The 17,218-nt window shown below is 42.9% G+C and overlaps 1 protein-coding gene across 2 annotated transcripts in view; it reads left to right on the top strand.

Annotated features, from left to right (window-relative positions):
* Positions 1-17,218, top strand: part of SLC10A7 (solute carrier family 10 member 7) — a 292,638-nt gene that overhangs the window by 223,989 nt on the left and 51,431 nt on the right. For both annotated transcript variants that reach the window (XM_020901268.2, XM_070474787.1), the window contains one exon: positions 11,205-11,288. In XM_020901268.2, coding sequence (XP_020756927.1) covers positions 11,205-11,288 — 84 coding nt within the window. The remainder of the gene's footprint in view (positions 1-11,204; positions 11,289-17,218) is intronic.

Raw genomic sequence — 17,218 nt, forward strand, 5'->3', positions numbered from 1 at the left:
TCGAACCTGGGTCTCCTGCTTTGCAGGCATATTCTTTACCATCTGAGCCACCAGGTCAATACCTGAGGATATTTAATAAAGATTTACCCACATGCTTATCCATTCATTAGCATGTAAGCTCCCCTTAAGTAAGTGGGAGCACCACCAGCTCTGTTATTATATCAATTGATTTTCTATGACTTGATTCATGACTTGATTTCTTAGAAATTTGGCCCCTCATCAAGCAGATATTTCAATGCCATTGTGATAACTGGACATGTATACACACATGTGCACACAGACAAACATGTATGCACAACCCCATGGTATACACCACGCCCTGTTTCTAGGCTGACTTGTATGTTCCATTAGTCTGTCTCTCCTGTCACTTTCTGTTTCAGCAGTTTTTAACTCCAGTAGGATTGAATTCTCACGACACTGTATAGGCAACCTTATTTTTCCAGAGATGAGGGGGAGGTGGCGGAGGGAGAGGTAGAAAAATCTTTATTGAGTAGCTGTTGTGTGTTAGTTGCTATGTGGTACTTTGTGGGGCTTCCTAGGTAGCTCAGCTGGTAAAGAATCCACCTGCAATGCCGGAGACCCCGGTTCAATTCCTGGGTTGGGAAGATCCCCTGGAGGAGAGCATGGCAACCGACTCCAGTATTCTTTCCTGGAGAATCCCGTTGGACAGAGGAGCCTGGCGGGCTATGGTCCACGGGGCCGCAAAGAGTCAGCCTGAGCAGCTAAGCAACAGAACAGCACACGGTACTTTCTACATAATCACATGTGAGGAGCATGAGTACCTTCAGAAGTAGGTGCATCCTCACTCATATGAGAAAAGTTAAGTTCAAAGAGGTTTTGTGAACCATGGCTGGTTAAGAACACAGGGCACTTTCGGGCAGCATTCCTTCCTGTTGTGCTTGCAAAACATGCCTCCTCGGAGACAGGTGGTTTTATTTATTTTTTTTTTTTAAGATTTTTTTCATGTGGGCCATTTTTAACGTCTTTATTAAATTTGTTATACTGTTCCTTCTGTTTTTTGTCTTGGTTTTTTGGCCTCAAGGCATGTGGGATCTTATCTCCTTGAAGAGGGATTAAACCCACACCCCCTGCTTTGGAAGCCAAAATCTTAACCACTGGGCCACCAAGAAAGTCCCAGACAGGTGGTTTTAAGACATATTATCAGCACTCAGTTACTACTTCCTGAACATGTATATTCTAAGTAACAGAGGAAGGATAAACAGAATGAGCTATAATTATTGCCTTGAAAAAGCTTAAACCTTATGTGAGTAAATAAGAATAAAGATGATGGAGAAATTTACAGGAAAAATAAACTACCATTCTGTGATTCAGACTGAATTTCATAGGAATTCACAGAGGAGCAACGTTAGCATGGGCAAGAGACATCAGTGGCAGCTTTGGAGGCCACGGTCATCATTAGTTTCTCTAGTACTTGGCACCTGTGATAGAAAATCCTCCAACTTTTGATCCTACCAATGTAAACAAAAACAACAAATCCCGTCATTAGTGTCCTGCACAGTACTGTTATTTTTTGTAGTATATGCCCAACGATGGGGGCGTCTCTGAGGGGTCACTGTGTGTGTGTGTGTGTGTGTGTGTATGTGTTTGGGTATCAGTTGCTCAGTCTTGTCTGACCCTGCAACCCTATGGACTGTAGCCTGCCATGCTCCTCTGTCCATGGGATTCTCCAGGCAAGAGTACTGGAGTGGGTTGCCATTCCCTTCTCCAGGGGATCTTCCTGACACAGGACTCGAACCTGGGTCTCCTGCCTTGCAGGCAGATTCTTTACCACCACTCTGAACCACTAGGGAACCCTGGAGAAAATGATAATAAAGCATAAAGCCCTTGAAGAGAAATTACCCCGCGATTGACCCAGTAGCTCCACACTTATCATAATTTGTTCCTAAAGCAAGTAAGATGGATCCCCTCCCATTGATCTTGAGAGCTTCTTACCTTCTGACTGCGGGTGTAAACCACAAAGAGATGTTTTCACACAGGGAGAATCTTACGAAGCAAAAGATGCTCACCCCAGGGCTCCCCCAGACCTTGTTGAGATAATGGGGAAGGGAGAGCACCTCAGAAGTCATTTTCCAATGCTCTTGAACGGCGGCCCCCTACCTTTTTGGCACCAGGGACCAGTTTCATGGAAGACAATTTTTCCATGGACCAGGGACAAGGGGGATGGTTTGGGGTTGATTCAAGCACATTATGGTTATTGTGCATCTTATTTCTATTATTATTATATTAGCTTCACCTCAGATTATCAGGCATCAGATCCTGGAGCGTGGGGACCCTTGTTCAAGAAATAACTTGGGTTCAAGAAGCTCACCATGTACTGGAAGTGCATCTCCCCATGGCTTTCCTCTGGGGGCACATTTCACTACAATTTCTGTGTGGTTTGAATAACGAGTTCAATTCAGTTCATTCGCTCAGTCATGTCCAACTCTTTGTGACCCCATGGACTGCAGCATGCCAGGCCTCCCTGTCCATCACCAACTCCCAGAGCTTACTCAAACACACGTCCATTGAGTCAGTGATGCCACCCAACCATCTCATCCTCTATTGTCCCCTTCTCCTCCTGCCTTCAATCTTTCCCAGCATCAGGGTCTTTTCCAATGAGTCAGTTCTTTGCATCAGGTGGCTACAGTATTGGAGTTTCAGCTTCAGCATCAGTCCTTCAAGTGAATATTCAGGACTGATTTCCTTTAGGATGAACTGGTTGGATCTCCTTGCAGTCCAAGGGACTTTCAAGGGTCTTCTCCAACACCACAGTTCAAAAGCATCAATTCTTCAGTGGTTGGTTTTCTTTATAGTCCAACTTTCACATCCATACACGACTACTGGAAAAACCATAGCTTTGATTAGACGGACCTTTGTCAGCAAAGTAATGTCTCTGCTTTTTAATATGCTGTCTATGTTGGTCATAACTTTTCTTCCAAGGAGCAAGCGTCTTTTAGTTTCATGGCTGCTGTCACCATCTGCAATGATTTTGGAATCCAAGAAAAGAAAGTCTGTCTTTGTTTCCATTGCTTCCCCATCTATTTGCCATGAAGTGATGGGACCAGATGCCATGATCTTAGTTTTCTGAATGTTGAGCTTTAAGCCCACTTTTTCACTCTCCTTTTTCACTTTCATCAAGAGGCTTTTTAGTTCCTCTTTACTTTCTGCCATAAGGGTGGTGTCATCTGCATATCTGAGGTTATTGATATATCCCCCAGCAGTCTTGATTCCAGCTTGTGCTTCATCCAGCCTGGCATTTCGCATGATATACTCTGCATATAAGTTAAATAGCCAGGGTGACAATATACAGCCTTGATGTACTCCTTTCCTGATTTGGAACCAATCTGTTGTTCCATGTCCAGTTCTAACTGTTGTTTCTTGACCTGCATACAGATTTCTCAGGAGGCAGGTCAGGTGGTCTGGTATTCCCATCTCTTTAAGAATTTTCCACAGTTTGTTGTGATCTACCCAGTCCCTGGAAGCCCATCTCCCCACAGCTTTCCTCTGTGGACAATGAAAAGCTGATTTACAGTTTACTGTGGGGCACATTTCACTACGATATCTGTGTGGTTTGAATAGCCAGAACGTATAGTTCTATGTAGTTTCTATCAATTATTGGAAGATAATCTTTTGATCTTATGTTTTAAATTAGCATGTAACCCAAAGAAATGTTTTACCTATATTTTTAATCTTAAAAAAAATCATTTAAAGCCTATTTTTTTCTTTGTTGCTCAGGAAAGGAAAAAGACCATGCATCTAGATATAAAAAGGATCATTTCCTCCACAAACTATACATCTTCCATGCCCATAACCCATCTTTAGTTTGATAAATGCAGCTGAATCAGTACAGCTTTTTAACAACCATATTCTTAATTTTGACATAAATGATAGTCATTTTCCATTGAGCCTGTCAGCTGTTATACATTTCAGTCATTGATTTTGAGTAAGTTATCAGTGCAGTTTGCATGTGTCCCTGTGAGATTGGGGGCAGCAGGAATGAGAGAAGGCTGGACTGTAGTTATAGGGAGAGATGGGAATCTAAGCTCGGGGGATGGAAGCCGGGGACCCTCTCTCATCTCCTGTGTGCATGCCTTGTCTTTGTGATGGGAAGGGGACAGTGTTTGTGCGGGTTTCTGTGTGTGGGCACAAGAAAGTTAGATGCAGGGACTTCCCTGCTGGTCCAGCAGTTAAGAATCAGTGCTTCCAATGAAGTGGGTGCAGGTTCGACCCTTGGTCAGGGAGCTGAGATCCTACATGCCTGGTGGTCAAAAAACCAAAACATAAATCAAAAGCAGTATTGTAACAAATTCAGTGAAAACTTTAAAAATGGTCCGCATCAAAAAAAAGTAAGAAAAGATGGAGACCCACTGGTAAGCAGGTCTCCTCCTCTTTCCCTCCCTTGGGGCTGGGCTCTGGGTGGTGGGGGCCGGGGAGGGGCCAGAACTGGGTGGGGAGGGGACGCATCCTGCTCTTTCCGTCAGCCTGCAGTGCCTTCCTCCTATTTCCTCCTCTACAGTCTGAACTGTAAATACCTATTCTTCTTTTTCTCTGAATGTGGTACTCATGAGAGCAAAGACCAGTCATCGGGGGTGAATTATTTAATACAATAATGTTTTAATAGCTGAGAGGAGACACAAATAGTCGTGGTGCCTGTGGCTAATGGATTTCCCTGGTAGGAGATAAAAGGCTGATTACACAGCAGGGCAAGTGAGGACCTGGTGCGTTAATGACAATTCACAGGTCAGCTCACTTACAGGAGTGATTTAAACGCACCATCTGTTTTCTAACAGTAGGTTGATAACTATGATTTTACAGACAGCTGGCGTCTCTTCATCAAGAACTTATTTGTCTTTCTGAGTCTGGTTAGTTGGGCCCCATAAAATCTCACTGACTGGTCCATCCAAATTCTTTCCAAATCAAATAGTTTCTAAGTTGAATGGATCGACAGCATCCAGTCTTGCTTCATTCAATTCAGCCTTCCTCTGCCAGGTTAGAAAATTAAATCCTAAAGCCCTGAAGCAGCCCTTGTATGTACTTGTATGTACTGGATTAGCTTATCCCTTCTCTCTCTTTAAAAAAAAAAAAATTTTATTTATTTATTTGGCTGCACTGGGTCTTCGTTGCAGCACACAGGATGTTTGATCTTCATTGTGGCACATGGGCTCTTGGGCTCGTGGCGTGTGGGATCTAGTTCCCTGAGCAGGGATTGAACCTGGGGCCCCTGCACTGGGAGCTCAGAGTCTTAGCCACTGGATGACCAGGGAAGTCCCTGGATTAACCTCTTTCTGATACACATACCTCAGTTCTAATTATGTACCATCCTTGAGAGAGTTAATAAAAAGTCCCTCAAATAATTTCCTGAGTCCTCTGGTTCAAATCCAGAAACCCAGTTGAGAAAGGCTGCACTGGCATCCACGGCTTATCAAGATTCCTGCCGTCCCCCCCTTTATCTTTCTTCCCTCCCTCTTCTTGCTTCTGCCTATGTCCTTCTCCATGCAGCCCCCCCACACACACACACACACACTCAGACACTCAAACATTCTTCTTTCTTTCACACGGACAAGGGGAGCCCAGCTTTGGCCTCCAGTCTTGTCCCCTCCCACCTCACTGCTCTGTTCTTCAGTCATTCAGTTCAGTCGCTCCGTCGTGTCCAATTCTTTGGGACCCCATGAACCGCAGCACACCAGTCCTCCCTGTCCATTACCAACTCCCAGAGTTTACTCAAACCCGTGTCCATCGAGTCGGTGATGCCATCCAGCCATCTCATCCTCTGTCGTCCCCTTCTCCTCCTGCCCCCAATCCCTCCCAGCATCAGGGTCTTTTCCAATGAGTCAGTTCTTCGCATCAGGTGGCCACAGTACTGTGCTGTAGAACCTAGGGATTAAGTATGAAGGCTGTGGAGCCAGCCTTCTCGGTTGAGATCACTGCCCTGGCACTTTTGAGATCTGGTGACCAAGCTGTTTAACTGTTCTGCCCCACTGTTTCCTCTTATGAAAATGGGGGTACTAATAAGACCCACCTCAAGGGGTCACTGTATTAAGTCATTCAACACTTTAAGCTTCAGAGCCATGCACAGTAAACGTGGTTTCCCAGGTGGCTCAGTGGTTAAGAAAAAAAAAAAATCTGCCTGCCAATGCAGGAGATGCACGTTCTATCCCTGGGTTGGGAGGCCCCAGGGAGGAGGGCATGGCAACCCACTCCAGTGTTCTTGCTGGGAGAATCCCGCGGACAGAGGAGCCCTGGCAGGCTACGGTCTATCGTGTTGCAAAGAGACACAACTGAAGCGACTTATCACACATGCACATACTATGTGCTGTACCCACTCCAGTGTTCTTGCCTGGAGAATCCCACGGACAGGAGAGGCTGGCAGGCTACAACCTATGGGGTCTCAAAGGGTCTGACACAGCTGAGCACATAACGCGCACTGTGGCTGTGCTAACCTGCAGCGGTTCTCACATGTGAGCCCCAGCTCAGCAGCAGTGCCAGGGCGGCGCTGGTTAGAAAAGTCCTCACCCTCCTCCTTTCCTCCTTCCCCCCAGGTGTTCTGAACTGGAAACTCTGAACTGGTAGGTGAGGCTAAAGAATAGGTGTTTTCACAAGGCCTCCAGATGTTTCTGGTGTGTTAACATTTGTAAACCACCACCCTAGATGTAAGAAGGAGTCACACTGCTGGGCACCTGGAATATAAACATGAAAAAGACCGTGTCTCTGACCTTCAGGAACACATGGTCTACTGGGAGAGGCAGATGTGTAAACAAGACCAACCAAGGACTCTGAGCAATACATTGTCAACACAGAGCCCCCAAAGAACAAGCAGCCACATCTGCATTTGGGGAGGAGGGTTTGCAAATAATTTACAAAGAAGTGATACTTGAAATAATTTTTAGAAAAAAGGCTAGAACTTTTCCAGTTGTGAGCGAGGGGAAGACATCCTATAGAAAAGAGTGTGCATGGATCCACATACAGACCTCAGCTTTGAAAAAGCAGCTCCTGGAGAGAGGAGGGCTTTGGTCTTTTGTTCACTGTTGGAGCCCCTGGACCTAGAACATACCTCTAGTTCTGGGCACCTCTAGGAGGCACCAGTAACTATTTGAAGGATTGAACACAAGGGTCTTAAATTTCCACATGTTTCATTTTCTCTGAAACGTTTCTTTGCCACATGATGTTAAAACAAATAAACCTAATTGTGAGCTCCCTGTTAAAAGAAACTATACTCCTGAAAGAAATTAGCCAGCGCCTGGGTTGTTTATTTCCCACGAGGTCTCTTAAAGCACGGTTGGCAATGTGAGACGTGGGGACTTAAGCCTGCCAGGTGGCTCAGCAAAGCCCAGAACACTTGCTTGACACAAGCTTATCCTGAGCCCTTATCCAAACGTGCAAGTTATTGATGCTTCTTATAAACACATTGGTCTCTGAAATGGAAACCACATGAGGTTTCCTCATTAAAATGTGAAGAACCAGCTAGCCCAGGCAACGTATTTCCTTCTGCTTTAGTTAAAATCGACTCTGCATGGAAAATGATTGGGTCTTGTAGTTTCCTGGTCTTGCTCTCAAATCAGATGCCCACTCTTTCTTCTGGCTGCCAGGGCATACTTCATAGCCCCAGAGCTTCCCAAAGGGGACCACTGCAACTTCACCCTGACCACAGCGACAGGGCTGGTGGCCAATTCAAAAGAAAGGACTCATGCCAAGTTAGACCCCAGGACTGAGGTCTCCTTCCTTGCAGAGCCACTTCTAAAGGGAGCCACCCTGTGGGATTTCTTCCCCAGCATCCCCACCATACTTTATCCGGTTTTATATACCTAGTTAATTCCATCCCTGGCTAGCTTGCTCTGGCCTCTGATCTGATAAGGCCCCAGAGGAGGGCTGCCTAGAGCAGCCTATATTCCTAACTAAGTGGATCAGAGATCAAGGGTGTTTTTGAGGACAAAGGGACCTTGGGCATCGCGGACAACCTCCCACCCTCCCCCTCACCCCGAAGCCTTCCCCACTGTCTTCCAGAACCAAGAGGCTTCCAAACTCTGATCATGCAGGTGGTCTATCGTGTGATGGATCTGAAGAATAACACACACAATATTCTTCAACACCAAAGGTGAAATCAGTTTTCCTCTACTTCCCTTTTAGATTGAATTGGGATTAAAAAGAAACCCCCCAAATGGACTTAGTACATGAAATCAGCTTTTAACTTTTCGCTTCATTTGATCTTTTACTGCTCTGCAGTAATGCTTTATGGTTAAACTAGCAAGCCCTCCCAGTGTGGATCTGGCTGCTATCACAGAGCAGATTTGGCTGGAGTTTCTTGCATGTGTTTGAGAAACACTGCCAGTTTCATATCATAATGCAGGTATTAGAAGTGTTAATTACAAATGACTTCTCTCTGGACCTCAGTTTTCAATCTTTAAAAAGAGTGAACGGGACTACAAGTCGCTTGCAGGGATTCTATCAATTTTAGGTCTTCTCTCCACAGCAGCATTAAGGAGCTCAGGACAGGATGGAGGAGAATCAAGGGAGGGAACACAGACCATGATCGCTGCTGTGTCTGTGCGCGCCTGCGTGAGCTGATCCTGTCTTCACTTGGTTCTTATGAATAGAGGCCCTTAGTTACTAGATGCACATTAGAATTCGTTGTCTTACTAATGATAAGAAGTGAAAAAAATAATACCAACTGATTTTGTAATGCTGCAGGATAATGAGTTTTTAGATGTACTTTAGTTTTATGTGTGTGCATGTGCGTGTTTTAACTTTAGGAAAAACAGGGATGTGATTTTGAATAAGGGTTTGTCCCTTTTTAGCTCCCCATGTTTTCAGACTACTTCATCTGTTCATTCTGCATGGGTTTTTGCTTCTGCAAACATATTCACTGTGCCAGTTCCTGGGATAAGCACTGGGCTGACAGAGGGAATATAACTTCATTTGATTATTCATGAAAACATTTTAAAAATACATTACATAACTTAATAAAGTTGAGATAGAAAGAGGAACAGAGAGATCACCCATGAGATTCCATGCAAGAATGGAGGCTTTTTACTTGCAGGTTATCACCCTCAACCCTACTGCCTGTCTTCAAAGATTGTGAACCCTCTGGATAAAGCATTGATTGAGTTGAATGTCTTTGAACTTGAAAACTTTGTTCTTTAAAATTTATTTTTCTATTTATCCAGTGCCTCGATTTCTTTGTAAAATATATTTTTCCTTATTTTAATCCTTGCCCCCAGAGCATCCTTAGGGTTAATATTTGTGGAGAGAATATATATTTGTTACATACCTTGCACTTCAAGGACATAGTTGCTTTAAAATAGGGTGGAGTCATTAGCTTTTAATACTTTGGCGTTGCCTAAAAAGAAACATCTAACAGCCATGTAACATTTGGGGCTTCCCAGGTGGCCACTGTGGTAAGGAATCCGCCTGTAATGCAGGAGCCGCAGGAGTGAGTTCAGTAACATTTAACACACCACAAATCCTGTGTGTTCTTCACCAGTTTCACTTTCTCTGGCTGCATTTTTTCAGTTTATATTGGTTCTGGAGGAAAAGGCTGGAGGCTACACTTTTTGTTAAGTTAAGCTGAGAGCTGATGGTGAGTGTTGGAGGCAGTATTAATGGAGGCCACTGGGGGACAAGACATATATTCTTGGTCTTTAGAGTGCGTATAGATTGGGGCCAAGGATAGGGGGACAGAGTCATAAAATGCACCAACCAGGATGCAGAAAAGATCTTGGTGGGCTGGTTCATGCAGAAATCAGTAAAAACACTGGTCCCAGGTAACTTCATTCTGAGCTATTGACTTCACTTAGCTAAATATTTGTTATGTTATTTAACATTCTCTTTCCTTCGTCATCACTGCCTCCACATGTTTCACAAAAATTATTTTCCAAAAGATATTTCCAAGTTTAACTAAACTTAGGTAAAGATGAAAACTGAAGTTTGGTCTGCAGAGGAAGGTGAAAGAAAGTCCCAAGGGCCGGGGAGATATTGCAGAAGGGACTCATGAAAGAGATGAATGTCTATGAAACAGCCACTATTGGTCCAGAAAGGAGGTTTTGAAAAAATATGAGCAAGTTAGCAGGCGGACTTCCCTGTCAGTCCAGTGGTAGAGACCTTGCACTTCGAATGCAAAGTGCAGGTTCAATCCCTAATTGGGGAGCTGAGCTCCCACAGGCCTTGTGACCAAAAAACCAAGATGTAAAACAGAAGTAGTATTGGAACAGGTTCAATAAAGACATTTTTTGAAAAAGCAAATTTATAGGAAGACAGCAATTCTTGGCAGTAGAGGTTAATGCGAGCGTGTGACTGTGTTCACAGAGAAACGCTGCCTTATGGTCCGATAGTAACATATTTATGAAGCTGAGACTGCAATCATTAGCAAAGCAAGAACCAGAAAATAAGGCTGGAGTCAAAACAAGAATTATGAACAATGTTCAGGCATTCCAATTTAGGAGCGGTACATTGAAATTTTAAGTTGAAAAATAAGTTGTTCAGGATTTCCCATTTCCAAGGTTTTGTGTAAGAATAAATTTTTAAGGATATAAGATTCATTGCCTTTGTTCTGGAGGATTAGGGGAGTTACAAACTATTTCATTTACATAAATAAAAATGTTATCTTGATAATAAAATAATAAGACATACTTATTTGGCTTAGGTATCTGCAGATGGGTAAAATAGAAATCACATAAACTATGATTACAGATGAAATATCATGCCATGTGACTATAGACAGTATAGACACCAAATGACTTTACAATCAGAAATGTATTTAATAACAGGGCTTCCCAGGTGGTGCTGGTGATAAGGAATCCACCTGCCAAAGCAGGAGACATAAGAGTTTCATCCTTGGGTGGGAAAGATGCCCTGGAGGAGGGCTTGGCAACCCACTCCAGTATTCTTGCCTGGAGAACCCCATGGACAGAGGAGCCTGGCAGGTTACAGTCCATAGGATTGCAAAGAGTCGGACACGTAATAAACCATATAAGTTAATTGTGAAACAGTAGTTATTTTTCTTCAATCTTAGTCTCACAATACAAAATTGCATATTAAGCTACTCAGTTTATCTTGTGCTAAATTTCAAAAATAAAAGTAACTTCACTTGCTCTTTGTCTACAGCTCCCAAGTTTTCGGTGCATGGGAGAAAATTCATTTATTACACTAATTAACAGCATATTTGATAATAATTGAAAGTAATTATAACTCCTCTTATTCTTGTTTTACAGCTTGGCTCATCCTCTTCTGTGCCTTTTACATCTATTTTTTCTCAGCTTTTTATGACTGTTGTGGTTCCTCTCATTATTGGACAGGTAAGGTCTCCAATTCTCTCGGCTCTTTTTCATTATAGATCAAATTGTGAATTCTTATGTAGTGTCAGGACAGTTGAGAGAAAAGCTAGTCAGGGGAAGAGATGGTTAAATAAAAATCTAAGACTGTGAAACCCAAGTTTCCTCAGTCGTGATAGTCTTATCTTTTTATTTTTTTAATTAGCATCAGTCTGCTCTGCAGATATTTATATATAGGGACACCTGCATACAGTCTTGATTTTTTAATTTATCATCCCTTATTGTAGCTATGTTGCTTGCTTGAAAACATCTAGCAAATCATTACCTTGATTTCCAATAAGGTGTCAGCATTTAGGACCATTTGAGGAACAGGCACCTGCATTTGACCATCCTCTTAGACTTCTCTGATAGCAGTGATCATGTCTGTGATGCTGTAATTGATTAAAACAAACATTTAATTCTATCAGCTCTTTAAATTCGATCTTAGAAAATTTTAGTTTCCTTCATTATTCTTACTGAATTAGACTCAGAGAAGAAATTCCTAACTTCTTATAACAGGTTGATAATGAGTATATAATTCACTTATGAGCATACAAGTTTAAAAACAAGTTGTTGTTTTAATCCTAGGTAGCTGCAGTGACAGCATACAGAATTTAATGTACTGCTAAAGCTAGTGAGTCTTAGCAAAATAGTACATTAGGATGGTGAAGAGCCCAGACCTTGGGTTAAGAGCAACTAGACTCTGGTTCTTAGTCCTGCCTTTTATTTGCTGTGTGACCTTGGGCAAGTCATTTAATCTCCTTAGCTCCAGGTTCATAATTTATCAAATTGTATAATAACCGTACCTATCTTAAAGGGTTATTGTGAAGGTCACATGAAATATGATGCATCTAAAGTTTTTTTTCCCTCATACAGCCTGATACAGGTAAGTGTTCTATAGCTTCATCATCATTTTCAAATTCCCTGTAGATATGAAAGAGGAAGCAATTCTTTGAGGCATTAACTGTTTAAAAATGGTGTGTGTGCAGACATGTAGTCTTGACCTGCTGTCTTATGTTCTCCGGGAAGTCAAGTCTGAGACGGAGGCTTCCATGCAGGAAGCTGAATGGGGGAGGGCCCTTGGGGTCAGCAGCAGGGAGGCTGAGACAGGTGGGATGAGGGGCTGTCTGTGGTGCCGCCCCACTGGGCTCTCAGGCCGGGCCTACCCCTCGGAGACATGATGCCCGGTTCTTCTCCTCTCGCCAAGAGCAGTCACCACACGCTGCCTCCCACCTCCACCGCCCCCTCACCCGGGACAGGTCGACCCTTGCCTGCGTCTGCTGTCTCAGCAGCGGTTCCCAAGAGGGCCTCAGCTGAGCTTGTTCCGTGTGCTGGGAACCTCTTCCCGCCTCCAGCCAGCGTCTTCACTGCCTCCAGGGTAGTCCTAAAAGCAAAACAAACCGGGTTCTGTTATTCCTCTCCTCAGAAACTCCCCGTGGGGCTCCCTGTCACCTCACCGGCTCCTCACGTGGCCCACGAAGCCCGCCCAGCTGAGCCCAGCCTGCTTGTCAGTGTCCTTCACGTCCCCTCCACCGGCTCCTTCACCCACGACCTTCTCTTCTGCCCTGCGGCCTGCCCCTTCACTGCTCCATGCCTGTGCTTTCTGGATTCCTTCCTTTCTGGAAGAAAACTCCTGCTTACCCCCAGAGACTCAGGACAGAGGTGCCCTCGGAAGCGCGCTGACACCCCGGCCCTAGATTAAATTCCAGTTCTCCCATCATACTTGACTCATCATATGTATTAGGAGTGACAGTAAGGTAGCACCCATGAGCTTCCCAGAAGCAGGCTCTAGCAGAAGTGTAGCATACTCAGCTGGTGAAGAATCCACCTGCAATGTGGGAGACCTGGGTTCAATCCCTGGGTTGGGAAGATCCCCTGGAGAAGGGAAAGGCTCCCCACTCCAGTATTCTGGCCTGGAGAATTCCATGGACTGTATAGTCTGTGGGCTTGCAAAGAGTTGGACACAACTGAGCAACTTTCACTTTCACTTCCTTTCAAGAGTTGGATGTACACTGTATAAAAACCTTGGCTGAAGAAAACTTTGAATTTATCCTCCCAGTAGCCCCGCCAGCCATTTTCCCCAAGATCTCCAGCTTCACTCAGTCCTGTCCAACTCTTTGGGACCCTTTTGCATTCCGTGGGCTGTAGCCCACTAGGCTCCTCTGTCCATGGGATCTCCCAGAGATCACCGACACAACAGACATGCGTCTGAGCAAACTCCAGGAGATGGTGAAGGACAGGGAAGGCCGGCGTGCTGCAGTCGTGGGGTCTCAAAGAGTCGGACATGACTGAGCAACTGAACAACAACCAGCTTTACTAGAGAGAAATATATCATTGGTTCCCATCTTGTTTTAAATTCATGGCCCCACATTTAAAATGTCCTTCAGCACTTACAGACGTCCTACTCTGCTTCCTTATGGGATCATTTTATCTTGTCCTCTGTTTTCAAATCCCCTGTTCCTTCCCCTGACACTCTCCCACTTGCCGTTACCCTTGGGTCTCACTGACTTTGCTTCTGTTTCTGAAACCTGTCAGCCTCTGTCCTGTGCTTCTGTTTGAGACACCTTCCTACCTGTTGCTGCCTCAGGAAGGCCCTTCCTCCACAGGCTAGCCATTCAGCCACTAGCGTATTATCCAGTTTGAGCCTCTGTTTGGTATGGATCATTATCTGCTTCTTGTTTACTTGTCATTTTTGCTTTTTATTGATTTCCTCAAACGTGAGCTCCATGAGACCAGGGACCCTGCCTGCCATTTAATCTCTCTGTTCATTTGCTCACTGACCAACCTAACCTTTGCGATATGGTCTTTGAGGGCCTCGTCAGATGTGCTCAGCATCCTGCTTCAGAGGGACTAGGTTCCTGGCAATGCAGCCTCATTTCTCAAATATAACTGGAGTTGCCAAATATTAAAGTAAACATTTCCATAGATTTTTATATGCATTTTAAATGAGATTTTATTATTACCTGTTAAATAAATGTTGGGAACTAGAGAGAGAAGAAAAAGACCAGGAAGGGTGAGTGGAAAATATTTTCCTTAATCTTTTAGTGATGATAAAATTTTTATCATTTCATTTTTTATTTACATTTCTTACAGTGGGCTTTATTTGCTTTCGAGTGTATGTGTTTTCTCCGGACAATACTTCTTTTGGACTGAAATCATTACTGAATGACTGGCCCATCAGTCACATGTGGTCTGTCACACTGACACGTGGGGTCCAGTTTGGTCTTTGCCACTGCCTGGCTAGACACATGCTTTCTGGGTCTCACTTACCACGTTTGTAGAGCTAAGAGTTTAATGTCTTCCAGCTCAGAGATGCCGTGAGTGTGTGAGATAAGGTAGTCTTTCTGTGGGTGGTTGGGAGATTGCTTGCTTCCGTCAATTCTAGAAAGAAATTAAGTGTGTGTTATTGTAATGTTTCTTCTTTTCTGATAAAGCCTTCAATATATCTAAGTGCCTGTGACAAATGCTTATTTTATGCATCAGATTTGAGAGATTTATGAATCAATGTTAATGAAATAGAATTTCCACTACCTCTGAAAAATATTTTTTAAAACAGCACCCTAAACCCCACCTCAATAAGTTAATAGTAAAAGGCATATTGTTTCTCATTTGTGCATTTTCCAGTCTCTTGTTCTTGCTTTGTTTCTCAGTTTGAGATTGATTCTTCATATTAAATAATCTCCAGCTGAAGTTGCAGTTAATGTTATTAATGCTAGTAAAATTTTACACTTATAAAATTATATTAGGTTTTCATTGCTTCACTTGAATTGCTCTGGGAGAAGAGTGGCTTTTATTAATACATCATGCAATGGGATATATAGGTGAAGAGTGCTGTGATAGAAACTTCAGCAAACTGGGACTTGGGAATAAGAACAGTTGTTATTTACCATGTACAGTCCCTGGTTCTAAAGCATTTTATATTTATTTAATCACTTAGACCTCACTACAATTACTAGTCTATTCATTTTAGAGATGAGGCACAAGGAAGTTAAGGAATTTGCCCAAGATCACACAGTAAGAAGCTCCTAAGTCTGTACCTTGAGCCACTGCCTATTGTTCACTCAAGAGACAGAGGTGAGAGTCCTAATAATCCGTGTGACTAGCTTTCTAGCATTTGATGCAGGCTGTCTGGGCTCTCAAGTGCCTTGACTTCAGCTGTAACCGAGCAGGATAGAATCCGCTTGACCTTGCTCCTGAGGATGGAAGTAAATGTTAGTAATAGAGGGAAAGAATTTCAGAGAGTGAAGTCATGATGGGTGCTTCTTGTATCCACTTACTATTATTGTTTCCACTTTGTTTAAAGAAAGTGAAATATTAGTTTGAATCTACTCAATATCTAATAAATGTTACATAATTGGATATGATATCACATCCCCGACTGTACATTTCAAAAGCACATTACTGAAGAAACAAATCACTTTCTGAAAATATACATATTCAGTGGAATAGAGGATTAAAAATTGAAGATTAAAAAAGGCAGACTCACAATATAAAGAACAAATAAGTGGTTACAGTGGGGAGGGGGGACAGAGCAGTACAGAGACTGCGGTGTGGGAGGCACAAACTGTCTGGTGTAAGACGCGCTCAAGGATGTCCTATACGACAGGCGACATACAGTCAGCATTTTGTAGTAACCGTAAATGGAAAGCAACCTAAACCACTACAGTATTGTAATTAGCCGCCAATTAAAATAAACAGTTTTTTTTTAATTGTATGAAATCTTTAAAAAAATTTAAATAAAAGACACAAAAAAATTCTAAAAAATTGAAGAAACAATCTAAAACTACCTGAAAAAAAATAAACTTTAAAATCAAACTTAACCTGAAAAATCAACCATCATACATCCCCACTCAAAAATCAATTTGTAAGTGTAAAGACAGAATAGAAATAAAAACACAAGAAAATGCCCTGGAAAAAAAATGAAGAAAACAAAATGATGGCTATTATACTTCTCACTTACCTCTGCATATCCACCTTCTTCACCCAAGACTTATTTTTCCAGGGGCTCAGCTTGGAGATCATGCAGTAATTGACATGCAGTTCAGCTTATTGGAAGTACAGGGATTCAAAAATTTAAGTTTCCTTTTAACCTTTCCTGGTGCTTAATTTAAAATAAAGAAAGTCAGAATGCAGAGGGTAAGACAATAAAAGCAAAAAGCTTCCTGTGGAAGACTTTTTCCCCTTCTATCTCCATAGTGAAAAGCAAGCAAGTTAGTGAGGATTTGTCATTTAATTTTGAGCAAATGCATCTCTGTGAGCTACGAGGGAAAATGAATTAGTATAGATTCTGAAGAAATTTACAACAAGCCACCTCATCAGAATGCGTTTTTCCATTTCATTTTGACTTTTTTCCCCCCAAAAGAGAATTCTGAGTGGTTTATATTGCGTTCATCTATCTCTAGCAAAGTCTTGTTTCCTGTAAGGTTATTAAACACTGGTGTAAGGCAAAGAGATTTGGAGAATTTTAAAATGACATGAATTCTTTTTTTTTTTTTTCCATTTATTTTTATTAGTTGGAGGCTAATTACTTTACAGTATTGTAGTGGTTTTTGCCATACAATGGCATGAATCAGCCATGGATTTACAGGTGTTCCCCGTCCCAATTCCCCCTCCCACCTCCCTCCCCATCCCATCCCTCTGGGTCTTCCCAGTGCACCAGCCCCGAGCACTTGTCTCATGCATCCAACCTGGGCTGGCGATCTGTTTCACCTTTGATAATATACATGTTTCAATGCTATTCTCGCAGATCAATGACGTGAATTCTTGACGAGAGGAGAATGTTTGTGTCAAAAGTGTAAGAGAAGTTGGGTTTCCTGGAGTTTATATCCTAAGCCTGTATTTGAGGCATATCAACATGGCTTCACCCAGTAGTTTGTGAAATATTTTAATACTTTTCTAGCTACACAGTGCAAAAG

Source organism: Odocoileus virginianus, chromosome 12 (genome assembly GCF_023699985.2).
Source record: "Odocoileus virginianus isolate 20LAN1187 ecotype Illinois chromosome 12, Ovbor_1.2, whole genome shotgun sequence".
In the NCBI taxonomy this organism is placed as follows: domain Eukaryota; kingdom Metazoa; phylum Chordata; class Mammalia; order Artiodactyla; family Cervidae; genus Odocoileus; species Odocoileus virginianus.